General features: G+C 43.6%; 1 protein-coding gene across 2 annotated transcripts in view; it reads left to right on the forward strand.

The window, feature by feature from the left end:
• The first annotated feature begins 11,051 nt into the window (after positions 1-11,051).
• Positions 11,052-13,422, forward strand: part of FBLN1 (fibulin 1) — a 101,154-nt gene continuing 98,783 nt past the window's right edge. Inside the window, exon 1 of one of the 2 annotated variants that reach the window (XM_034784138.1) lies at positions 11,052-11,762. In XM_034784138.1, coding sequence (XP_034640029.1) covers positions 11,687-11,762 — 76 coding nt within the window. In that variant the 5' untranslated portion in view covers positions 11,052-11,686. The remainder of the gene's footprint in view (positions 11,763-13,422) is intronic. The other variant, XM_034784130.1, reaches the window with a different exon arrangement.

Here is a 13,422-nt window from a genome sequence, read left to right on the forward strand (position 1 = left end):
TCTGAGTATTTTTCTCCAGTAGTAAATCAGGCTGAAGATTGCTGCATCTAAAAACCAAAGTAAAACCCCGTGTTAGTCCATGCAGTTATCCAACTTCCATTGAATTCAAAGGAAAGACTTCCATTGAATGGGAATTGGGGATCAGGCTTGAACTTAGTCTTGCTTTTTCTGCAGAATAAATTTGCTTTTGATTCTTGGCAATTGGCTTAAGGGAGACGGGAGAAAAAAAGAGGGCAGGGAAGGTTTAATGCAGATCTCATTAGCATAACTCAGCAATGGCCATTTCCCCATAAATCTATCTATTATCCTTGTTAGATTCTGTAGAAAATAGCTTTCTTCTATTCTGGATTATGTGATAAATGTGGGTGGCTCCTTCCTTTGCTTTTTAGTGCAGAATTGCTAAAGTCTGTGATGGATTACACATTTTAATATATAAATAAGGAGTACAGAAGGATGCTGCAAGATGGTGCTTTACTGTTGACTGAAGGGGGGGATGTAAAATTGGGACATTTTTGTGTGTGGTCATATTCTTCTTTTTTCTCTCTAGTCTCATAGTAATGATTTGGTGTCAGAGTTTTCCTTACCAGAGATCTTGGGCTTATGTTTCTTAACATATAATATATGGAATTTTTAGGGTCCATGTAGCAATATGAAAATTTTATTCGATTTCCGGATACTTACTGTATCTTCAGTGTGAGTGTTTTTGTTTTGTTTGCTAACAACACGCAATCGTTATTCTATTGGGGATAGATTAAAAACAGGACAATAGTTGGTGCATCCCCATAAAACATAATCACACACAATCAATCATGATTGCAATGTACAGTTGAATAGTGGCAGGCACAATACAAAGGTCAGGTTCTAAATGGAAGGTCTGCCATCTATGTTCTGTTGCAGCAAGTTAATAAAATAAAATTACAGTTTATAGCCTTTGTGACCCTAAGCACACCTGTATTCACATCCTACACTACTGTAATAATCTTAATACAAAATGTGCCTTGTGAGGTATCATGTGAAAACTCTGAAACATGTGAAAACTAGTAACTTGTTGGTCAGTAATATTGTGCTGAAATGTATGTAGCAACATTATATGTAAAGTTATGAATTCTCCCTGTATGATGTCACTAGCATGTGTTCAAGACCAGACATAAACGCCATATCACCCGTGGGTAAACACTTTTCACAAAACGATCACTCTATATCTGACCTCAGTCGTCGTCCTCAAAGGAGGCCGGCACAACACTTCCAAAAGACTAATTTAAATTCATAACTTTGCTAAAAATCATGATCTTAATAAAGACACTGGATTGTTCTAATAAGCTGTAAATCTGTAACCCACTACCCCCCCCCCCCCCCCCCCCCGCTTTTTTTTTTTTTTTTCCCTATGACTACAGCAATGTTAACAGGCCACTTCACCTTGAAGAGTCCTTTAGAATATGTGTTAACTACTTATGCTGAACTATCTGTTTGATCTTGTATTTTGCTGAGACACTCTGGGTATATCTACACTGCAATTGGACACCTACATCTGGCCTGTGCCAGTTGACTTGGACCCCTGGGGCTTGGGCTACAGGGCTGTTTAATTTCAGTGTAGACTTCCAGGTTTTGGCTGCAGCCCAAGTTCTGGGACTCTCCCAACTCACAGGGTCCTTAAAGACTGGTCTCCAGCCTGAGCCCGGAAGTCTACACTACAATGAAACAGCCCCACAGCCCAAGCCCTGCAAGCCCAAGTCAGCTGGCATGGGCCAGCCGTGAGTGTCTAATTGCTGTGTAGACATACTCTCTGAGTACCTTTCCCAGACCTGAAGAAGAGGTCTGTTTAGCCTGAGAGCTTGTCTCTCTCACCAACAGACATTGGTCCAGTACAAGATATTACCTCACCCACCTTGTCTCAGTGCAAATATAATGAAAACAATATCCTTAACAAAATGTTTCCTTTGATATTGAGATAATGAACAAACAACAAATCAAAATATAAAAATGCCCCTACAATCTACTATCAGGGGGTAGCTGTGTTCGTCTGTATCTACAAAAACAACAAGGAGTCTGGTGGCACCTTAAAGACTAACAGATTTATTTGGGCATAAGCTTTTGTGGGTAAAACCCCCTTCAGCCCAGCTGTGGACTCTTTAAAGTGCATTCTAGATTCTTAAGAGTGTAAGTTCGTAATTTTTCTACCCCTGAACCATAACGAATCCCCTTTTTCTTTTTCTTTTTTTTTTTAAAAGCAAGGGTCTGATCCTGTGGTCTGTATGCAGCCACGAGTCTAGTGGGATATTTACTAAGTCTGCACAATTGAGGATGCTACAACTGTAAATAAAATGCTGTCAGGAGAAACCATGTTTTATTTCAAAGCAAAATTTTAGGGCCAGTTTAGTATTTCCACTTCTGTTTTAAAGAGTTGTTGACAAATCTCAAGAATAACAGCACTAGTGTGGGTACATTAGTGAACAGAAGAATTAATGGTACTATTGGGTGAAATCCTGGCCCCATTGAAGACAATGGGAGTTTTGCCAATGACTTCAGTGGGGCCAGGATATCACTCGTCCTTAGCAGAACTATTAAATTCAGTATATTGCACAAACTGAAAAATAGGGAAGAAAAGCAGAAGCTATGCATAGAGAAACTCCTTTTTCTGGTGTCATTTTAACCACCCCATTGAAAGCATATGCAGAATGCATTAGTCAATGAACTCAATGCAGTTTATTGCATGGTAGGGTGTGGTCTGCTTTATAAGGTTTAGGCACAGTTTTTCTGTTTCTGAATAGATGGAGAGTGACGTCTATTTAATGAGAAGACTAAAAGCAGAGATCTTGCATGAATCCTATTTTCTGCCTTTCACTCAAGCTATTGCTTGGAGCCACAACAGCTAGATTTTAATTATAACTGGCCCATGCATAAGTGGAACAACATTTCAAAAGTAAAATATGAACCATGGAATAGCTATCAAGACAAATATATTTATCTGCTATTTAGCTGAAGCTTTAATGTGGTTTCACTGGCAAATGTTCTGTATATCTGTAAGTTTGGGAGAAAGGGACGAGAGGGCTATTTTGAGCACTTACATTTTGCTGGTTTGGGTGACTACTAGGATTCTATTTTTAAATTGGAGAAAAAAGACAGAAATTAAGCCAAAAACTGACCTAAATGCATATATGTCAACCCCTCTCTCAACCAGGCAAAGAGGAGCTTAATGGCTCCAGAACCCTGGTTTATTATAACTAGCTCTGATGTGGCACTTTTATTTCATAGATCTCAAAGCTCTTTGCAAAGGAGATATCATTTAACAGATGGGGAAACTGAGGCATAGAGAAGTCCTATGACTTACCCATAGTCACGCATTAGGCCTATAGCAAAGCTGGGAATAGAACTCCTCTTTCTTGAGGCTCAGTCCAGTTCTCTATCCCCTAAGCCAGTGATCTCCAAAGTGGGGTGCGCAAGATGATCCCTTGGGGGGTGGTAGGAGGTGGGGGGGGAAAGGGCGGCCGGAGGAGGGAGGGTACAAGCAAGCGGGGAAGCTGCTCCCCCTCCCCCCCGGCAGGCAGAGCCACCTGGAACGCAGGAGCTTTAGGGGCTGCAGGGCCCTAGGCTAAGGGGGCCCTGGCCTGCAGCTCTAAAGCCCCTTTCGGAATGCGGCCCTGTGTCCTCCAGCCCATGGAGGAGCAGGGGCAGCCGCGCAGCCAGCGGCCGGAAAGAAGCTGCACTTTCCCATTCAAAACCAGCTGGAAAGAAGTGGCGCTTTGAAGGGGAAAGCGCCGCTCTTCTCCGGCCGCTGGCTGCCCCTGCTCCTCCTGAGTCCTCCGGCCCATGCTCGCAGGGCCGCATTCTGAAAGGGGCTTTAGAGCTACAGGCCAGAGCCCTGGGGCCCCCTTAACCCAGGGCCTGCAGCCCTAAAGCCCCTGCATTCCGGGTGGCCCTGCCTGCTGGGGGGGGGGGGGACAGCTCCCAGAATCGTGGCCATGGGGGCTGTGCAGAGCCACCTGCACACACCCTGCACCAAACAGGAGCTGCCCCAGGTAAGTGCTCTGCACCTCCTGCCTGCCCCAGCCCTGAGGGCCCTCCCGCACCTCCACACTGACCTCCCTCCTGCACCCTAACTCCCTCCCAGACTCCTAATCCAGACCTTCAAGTCCCTGTATCACAAAGTGTTAAACCAAGATTTTCAGAAATAATGAAGCATATTCAATCATTGTTCTCACTAAAAAAAAATTAATTTTTTTGAGAGCAAAAAGGGTTTTTGTACCATTAATAAATAAAATAAATAATATTTTATTTTAAAAATATTGTAATCTTTATCTCCTCCTTTTTTAATTTCTATTTTTTGTATGTTTTATAATGTACATAATATATTAGTATAGTAGTACATGTATATAATTTATACATATATGGGGTTGCATGCTCAAAAATTTTTTACTGATAGGGGTGCGCGATCAAAAAAATTTGGAAACCGCTGTCCTAAGGAACTGGTTGTGAGGAATTATCTGAACATTCCTTTTTTTACACATATTGGGAACTATGCCCGACCTGAGCACAAGCAGTTAGGTTCCCCTTTTCCTGCAATAGAAGAGGCTGCTGGTTGCCTGTATTTCATCCCCTCTTTAATATAAAATGAATCAATTAAATTTTGGCATAGGGAAAGGCTTGGCCTTCCATCTGGAATCATTTCGTTGATCCTCTCCAGTATCCCAAGAATGGTAGTTGGGTGATCATGGTGGAAAGAAGTCAGCGAAGAGAGAGAAAAGGGTGGTTTTTTTTTTTAAGCCTACTCCAAAGGCTGGCTCTGATTCTGGAGATCAAGCAGGAAAAAGGAGATAGGATCCCCACTGGGTTGAAAACTCACTCTTCTCTCTAAAAGAAACATCCTAACCATTGGGAGGGGTAGCGAAGATGATGCTGATCCTACAGTCAAATGCCAATAAGGCTCGGGAGTCCTGCTCTCTAGCAGTTTCCAGTGATCATGGGAGGAGAAAGTGTCTAAGCTCATTCTTCCCGTCGCGCACACAACTCCCATGAATTTTCTTTTGTAAAACAAAAGGCTATTACAGGTCTAACCCAAATACTGTGAGCCAGTGTCCTTACTTATGGCTGCCCAACTGGCTAGACACAGAGAGCTGTTATAATACCCATGAACTGGGAGCGGCTGGTAGGGAGCAATTTCCGTGAGTTCACCAAACAGGTCTGATATTTTTTTCCTTTTGCTTACTTCTGCATTAGCCCAAACATATTTCTGAACATCCTGGCCTTCCAAAGAGCCACCAGACTTTGGCAGCTGGTACATCTCAGAGGACACGCATAGTTTTACTCAAAATGTTAGAATATATGTTAATTTTTTGATTTTCCATTTTAGAAATCTCATTAACCTATTGTTGTTGTTTGTTTGCATTATAGAGGTGCCTGGAAGCCCCAGTCAGGATTGTGCTAGGAGTTACACAAACACAAGCCCCTTTTGTGTATGATTATTCTCATCTGTTTGTAGAATTGGGGCAATACAGGAAGGCCTGGTCCTGGTCCCAAAGATCTTACAATCTAAGGAAATAAGTATGCATATAAAGGGTGGGGGGAAAGGAAAACAATCAAATACAGTTGCTGGTGAGTCTTTGCTTCAGGTTGGAGGGCTATCTGTAAGCGAGGACTGGCACCTATACACCACACAGCAAAAACACTAACTCAGGGACCAGTCCCTGCAACAAACCCCGTTACCAACTCTGTCCGCATATCTATTCAAGGGACACAATCATAGGACCTAAATACATCAGCCGTGCCATCGGGGGCTCATTCACCTGCACATCTACCAATGTGATATATGCCATCATGTGCCAGCAATGCCCCTCTGCCATGTATATTGGCCAAACCGGACAGTCTCTATGCAAAAGAATAAATGGACACAAATCGGACATCATGAATTGTAATAAAAAACCAGTAGGAGAGCACTTCAATCTCCCTGGACACTCAATAACAGACTTAAAAGTGACCATTCTTCAACAAAAAAAACTTCAAAAACAGACTTTAATGAGAAACTAGAACTGGAATTAATTTGCAAATTGGACATCATCAAATTAGGCCTGAATAAAGACAGGGAGTGGCTGGAACACTACAAAAAGTAATTTTCCCTCTGATATTCACCCCTTCTTCTCAACTGTTGGGAATTGGCCACTTCCACCTTGATTGAATTGGCCTCGTTAGCACTGACCCCCCCCCCCACTTGGTAAGGCAATTCCCATCTTTTTGTGTGTTGTAAAATATATATATATACTGCGTACTCTATTTTTCACTCCATGAATCTGATGAAGTGGGTTTAGCCCACAAAAACTTATGCCCAAATAAATTTTTTTTAGTCTCTAAGGTGCCACAAGGACTCCTCGTTACTTTGATAACTGTTGATTTGGGCACTGTGAAATTCATTCTGGTGCAAAAGATGAAGGCAATGCCCACTGAACCACTAAGATTAAGTTAGATAAGTTTATAGAGGGAATGGTTTAATGGTAAAACATAGTAGCCAAGGAAAACCAAGCAATGGTACATAAATAGTATAATGGCCAACAGGGGTCAGACTAGAGACTCTTGCCTACATGCTCGGGGTCTTACTGATCGCCATATTTGGGGTCGGGAAGGAATTTTCCTCCAGGGTAAATTGGCTGAGCCTCTGGAGGTTTTTCGCCTTCCTCCGCAGCATGGGGCAGGGATCACTAGCAGGAGGGTCTCTGCCGATTGAAGTCACTAAAACACAGGATTGGGGACTTCAACGGCAGAGTCCAGGGAAGGGTTTTGTGGCCTGCAGCATGCAGGGGGTCGGACTGGATGATCATAATGGTCCCTTCTGACCTTAAAGTCTATGAGAACTATGAGAACTTAAGCCCCACTTTGAGGCAATGTGTGAACGGGGAGGAGGGACAGCAGGGAAGCATCTGCTCTGGAACCTTCTTCCCTTGGTAAGATGGGGTCTTAGTACTGGCTCCTTGGACGACAGACAGGCCAAGCGAGGCGCCTTCTATGTGCTTCTAGCACACGGTGTACTGTGGCAAATGGTATGGTGGGGGTGTAGACAATATTCTCGCCTCATAAACTGGAGTAGCAGCCACAGGGGTCTGCCCTTTAGCAGTTGTGGGTAACCTCTGTAACCTTTGTGTGTACACATGCAGTTGCTGCTGTTGGACAGATTCAACTTTGTATTGAAATAGGTCTAATACTACTAACCACAAACTGAGATACTGCGTTACCTCAGGTGGTTAGGACCTATGCCCTTGCACAGGCACGTTCTGAGTTCTATCGCTACTGTCCCCATGAAATTCTGCGTGGCCACAATGTGCAGGTGATAATGATAAATGTGATGCTGCTAGATGGCTATGAATTTGTTAGGATGTGTTGAATTATTTATGTTTGTAATTCAAGTACACATCATTATGTATCTTTTCATAATAAGTCTCTTGGGAATGTAAAATGGGCAAGATTTTTCCATCAGATTGTATAATGGCTTGTTGTAGTGACATTTGCAGCAGCTCAGCCTTACTGAGCAGTTATGTTTGTTCTTCTAAAGCATTTGTTTATAAACAGTTTAAAAATACACAAAGGATTACAGGGACTTTGCAAACAGATGCAAAAAAAAAAAAATAGATCAAATGTTGAGCCTAAGAATCTTTACAGTTATTCAAAACATTTCTCTCTCATAGGTCTTTATGTCCTACAGTTAGTACGAGCCTGATCCAGAGCTCACTGTAGTCAACGGAAGTCTTTCCATGAGCTATGGAGCAGGCCCTAAGTGCACAGTTCAGGTTCACTAAGAAACTTGGGGTCAATAATTAGAAGCATATGTGCTTGGGGCCACTGAATCTGATTGTAGGTGACCGTGCCAATTTATGCTGGGAATGTCTATGAAAATTATTAGGAGCATTCTAAAAGGAGAAAACTATTCGTTAATCTCCAAATGACCATACCTGATGTGAGGTTTTCAAGAAATATTACTTAAACTGTTACATTAATTCTCTTCACTGCTGGTAAACAGATTGTAGTAGAAGGGAGCAAAATATTTTCCACGTATGTTTAGAAGGGCAGGCAACTTTTGAATATATTACTTTGCAATTTAATGAAAGTTTTTTTTTTTTTCTCTTCATCACAAAGTGAGGAAAGGATAATAGATTCCAGATATAAAAAGCATGCTTGCCAATTTGTATTGTAGTGAACTCTTCCCAAATGATCTGTCAAATAATTTTGTAACTAGGTAAGTGAACACATCTATCAATACAAAAAAAATTCCTTACAGTTTTTATACACGATGGGGCTTCAACCCAATATTTGCCACCTGGGCTTGTTTTGGGCAGCGGACAACTGGCCAGTTACAGTGGCCAAAGCTCACCAGTGCAGAAATGTTTTACATGTAGTCACAATGGGAAATTACTCAGATTTGGAGCTTGCCTCTGTGCAGAGTTGCACTGGTTTAATTGTAGGCTTCTCTACACATGGAGTTAGTGTTAGTTAACCCTATCTGTGGACACACTCTTTTATTCTGGAATAAGAGTGCCCTGTATCTGTCTATCTTACGTTATAGAATCATAGAAGACTGGGGTTGGAAGAGACCTCAGGAGGTCATCTACTCCAACTGTAGATAAATCTCTGATAATTTTCATATGACTTTACATTGTGCCTCTTCATATAACCTTGTGGTGGGTCTACCCACGTGTGACCTCTGTTTTCATGGAACTTTGTATCAAAGCCTCATTTAGAAACTTTGCATTGCCCTTGGTATAATATTATAGCCCCTAAGGATAGAATAAGATTAAAAAAAAAATTTCTTTTTGCTAGCAGTAGAACAAGAGCTCTTCCCCCCCCCCCCACTCTTAATCAATTGCCCTGTTGAATGAATGAGGTGTGAATGAGGAAGGCATGGAAGGCAGCACCTCCAGACAGCCTCAACTGTTGGAGAGGGGCTGGGAGCCAGACCCAAGGACAATAAAACATGTCAAGTGGGCTACGAGGGCCTCGGGGGTTAGAAGCAAGCACCTTCTTTGGAAACACCTTCTTTGCAGCATTGGGACAACACTCAAAAGAAAGCAGCACAAAGGACCAATGGACACAGACACAGAGTTTGAATTGGTATAGATTTGCATAAGAGGAAAGCTGCTATAAAAGTGAGGTGTCTTGCAGAGGACCCTGGGTCTCGTCTTGTCAACATGGGAGCATCAATCCGGATCGGCAGAAGTCCGGCTCCACCCCCTCCCCCATCTAACTCACCTGGCCAGTGAAGTTAAGGGGAGCAACTAATTGGTAACAACAAGATGGAGTGTGTTTGTAATATATTATATGCATATAATACAGTGTTAATGAATACATGTATTACTAATAAATGTGGCGTTTTGTCTTATTCCCCCTGAAAAGATCCTGTGCAGTACTTTAAGTACAACACAACCCCCTGCTCAAAGTAGGACCAACCCCAACTAAATCATCCCAGCCAGAGCTCTGTCAAGCCGGGCCTTAAAAACCTTGAAGAATGGAGATTCCACCACCTCCCTAGGTAACCCATTCCAGTATTTCGCCACCCTTCTAGTGAAACATAATACTCCAGATGTGGCCTCATCCGTGCCAAATGGGGGGGAATAATCATGTCCCTCGATCTGCTGGTTATGCTCCTATTAATGCAGCCCAATATGCTGTTGGCCTTGTTGGCAACAAGGGCACACTGTTGACTAATATCCAGTTTCTTGTCCACTGTAATCCTCAGGTCCTTTTCTCCAGAACTGCTGTTTAGCCAGGAATTGAAATAAGTGTCCACACATGGACTTAAACAGAGAGAACTCTATGTATAGATAAGCCATTAATGTGTGATTTTTTTTTAAACGGATTTAGGGCTTGTCTACACATAAAAGTTAATTTAGAATAAAGTAGAGTGTAAATTTAAAGCAGATTAACTTTCTTGATTAACTCCATGCATGGATTAAATTAATTTGGAATACAGCACTCTTATTCCAGAATCAAAGCATCCACACACAAAGATAATCAGGAATAACTCCCCTGTAGACAAGCCGTTAGTCAAACCAGTGCAAATGGCTGTGTGGACACACTTATTTTGATTTATAACAAATTTATTTCAGTTTATTTCAAGTCAATTAGGAGCAGATTTAAGGTAAAATAAAATAAGCCACTATTGAACCGAACCAAGATCCCACATGGGGGCTTGCACTGCTTGAATTCCGCTGGTGCAAGGTGTAGACAAGGCTTTGTATGATCCTAGTCAGTTGCCCCCTGAAGGGCTTCTGCTTGTCTACTCTGCAAGTTTCCAATCCAACTGCCATTAAAAGTCAGTGGGAGTTGGACTGGGACCTGAGAGAAGACAGGGGAAAAGGGAAATGGGGAAGGAAAAAAGGTAGATATGGACATAAGGGAAATAAGAGAAATGCAAAGCTTTTGCAAGACACAAACACAGAAAGAAGGGTGAAGAGACAATGAGAGGAGGAGGAGGGAAGGAAGAAACAAAAGGGCAGAAACAACCTGGATACTTGTAAACAGTCATATCTCAAATGCTTTCTCCACAGGGACATGAGGGTCACTACGTTGTTGAGGAGAGAGAGTAAAGGGTTACATTGTGAATGCTTTACACGGGCCAGCAGTTACTAATGCAGATAGTCCCACTTAATGTGGGTATTTGTCTAAGTGCTCATTAGTGTACAGATGGGGTTCACAACCTGTATTTTAATCGCATAGAATAAAATAACTTGTACCTCCAAGTTCTTTTGTGATACGAAGAGAATGAATCTAGATCCACTCTTAGGGCCCAATCTCAGGACCACTGACTGTCAACAATTTATGTAAGGAAAGTTGGGGCAGGCTTAAGTGTTTGCAGGCATGGGGCCAAAGTGTGTGGGAGGGCAACCCCTCCCCCCCCCATGTTTCCTGTGCCATTGGCTCTCTGGTAAAATCCTGGCAGCAACCCTGCTGCATAGCCACACTGATGCATTCAGTCAACCCTAGATCTTCCTTTGACCAAAGATCGCAGTGTTTGTGTGTCCTGTTTAAACAAGATAAGGAGACCTTTTACAGATAGCATCGGTATGTCACAGCGCTGACTAGTTTTATTGCAAATAAGACTGTCACCTTGATTTTTTTCCCCCCCAATGAGTTTCACTGAGACTTTGGAAAACATCACTGGTGCTTTGCTTTTTAAATCCTCCTTATTCACAACATTGTGATCGGAGGAAAATCTGTAGAAAGACGAGGAAAAAAAGTCTCCGGAGGTTTAACCCTCCTCCTTCCCCCTCCGCCGGGCCAGGGGGTTTTCTTGGATTTTTCTGCATTTCGTTTGGTTTGCGGGTTTCGCCTGCACTTGGCATCCAGAGAATTTGCTGCATGCCTTCCAACCAAACAATTGGCCACTAGGTTCCTACTCAGTGTCTGCGAAGTTCCCCGAGCTTGCAAAGCTGGCGCAGAAGAGAAGGGGGTCCCAGCAACAGCAGGGTCTCTGCCTCCAGGCTCCAGTGGCGGCTCTGTTCCGCTCAGCCCTTGCAGGCGGTCTCATTAAAAGGGCAGGCGGTGAATTCCCTCGCCGGGAAGCCCGCTGAGTGGGGGGTCCTTCCCAACCGGTCTCAGGCGGCTGCTGGGCTAGCACGAGAAGCAGCAGCGGAAAGGGGGAGCCGGCTGGGCGCTGCAGGAGAGGCGAGCCCCGCTTTGCTCCGCGTTCTCTGCCTTCCCGGAGCTGCTGATGGAGAATCTGCGCGGGACCCGGCTGCTGCAGCTGCTCCTACCCCTCAGCTTGGTCCCTTTGCTGGCGGGGCAAGGTAGGTCCGAGCCGGCCGGACCCCCCAGCCGGGGCATGAGGAGCCTGTTCCCTGGGGAGCCTGGGCCCAGGAGTCCGCACCAGTGGGGCACGGGGAAGCTGGTCCCTGTAGTGCCCGGCCTGGACACTCATTGCCCTGGGAGGGCATGTCCTGGCGGCCAGGGGGAAAGGTAACTGAAACACGGGAGGCTTAAAGGAGACGCTGTTCTATGTAAAGCCATGGAATCCTGGCTCGTGTTCTGAGCCCATCGCCCCAAAGAGTGAAAGGGACTTGAGGGTGTTTGTTTTTTTTAAAGAATGTGGTTAAATACCCAAAATAAATTAAAAGGGCCCAGTGAAACAGCTACGGAGTTCCTCCTGACCTGCCTATGGAAACTTAATTGATAAGTGCTGAGCACCCGCAGCTCCTGGAGACTGAGGGATTTCCCCACAACCACACCCCCTGAACTCCCCCATTCCCCACCCAGTGGCCAGCTGTTACATCCGGTGTTGCCATCCAGTGTTGCCAATGTAGTTGTTTTACACACACACACCCTTAAAATTCCAGTACCCCCTCTAATTTTAATTCCTGGGGAAAGTGAGTTTCAAGGGCATTCAGAACCTTGCAATACTGTGCCCTAAATCAGTGGTTCTCAACCTGTCCAGACTACTGTACCCCTTTCAGGAGTCTGATGCCAAAGCCCCTGCCTGCCCGCCCTGGGGGGCTGAAGCATGTAACTTATCTGTGGTGTGGGGCCCCAGGCAATTGCCCTGCTTGCCACCCCCTAATGCTGTCCCTGGACTTGTGACCCTCCTAAACCTGTCCTGCGACCTCCCTGGGGCTCACGACCCCCAGGCTGAGAACCACTGCCCTAAATGAATGATTTACTTGGCACTGCTATTTACATATGTTGGGTGGTCAGTGATGTCTGGGCCCACCTACATTTAAAATCAGCATTACAATGAATTGTGAAATAGTATCTTAGTTAGAATCAAGGCCTTCTTGCTTGCTATGTTTTAAACTCCATTTTTCTCTGATAAAGGTAAGGCACAGCCGCTTCTTGAATATTCTAAGCCTGAAACATCATAGGTTTTACTTACATTGAAATCAGCACCCTCTGAAAAGGGAACAAATAGACATTGACATTCAGTAAATGAGTGGTTTGCTTGAATACAAAACTGTATTTTAAAATTAATTCTCATGGAAGATGACCAGTTGAATTAACTGAAAACTAAATTACAAAAGATTAATTACTTCAAATCAATTCCTTACAGAAGAAAGGCTCTAATTTGGTTCAGCTCAATGGAGAATTCCAAAGGTGTGTGAAGGTGGCAAAGTGGTTACTTTATATGTAATAATAGCCAGTTCTTCACAACAATCCAAACAAGTGATATGAGTATTGATATTACAGCAGCACCAAGAGGCCCATTCAGAATTGGGGTTTCATTATGATAGGTGCTGTACAAACACATGCAAAGACATGGTCCCTGGCCAGTAAAATGTATAATCAAATAATGACAGATAAAAACCAATGAAGCAAATTATCAGTTACTATCTCAGTATATTGGGTTTGCAAATTCTCTTGTAGCACAGCACTTAGCACAGTCAGCAATTCATACAGATTTTACTTTTTAAAAAGACAGGCATTAGCCAGTTCCACACCTCCCCCACCCTCCAAGAA

The sequence above is a fragment of the Trachemys scripta genome, chromosome 1, assembly GCF_013100865.1.
Source record: "Trachemys scripta elegans isolate TJP31775 chromosome 1, CAS_Tse_1.0, whole genome shotgun sequence".
NCBI lineage: Eukaryota > Metazoa > Chordata > Testudines > Emydidae > Trachemys > Trachemys scripta.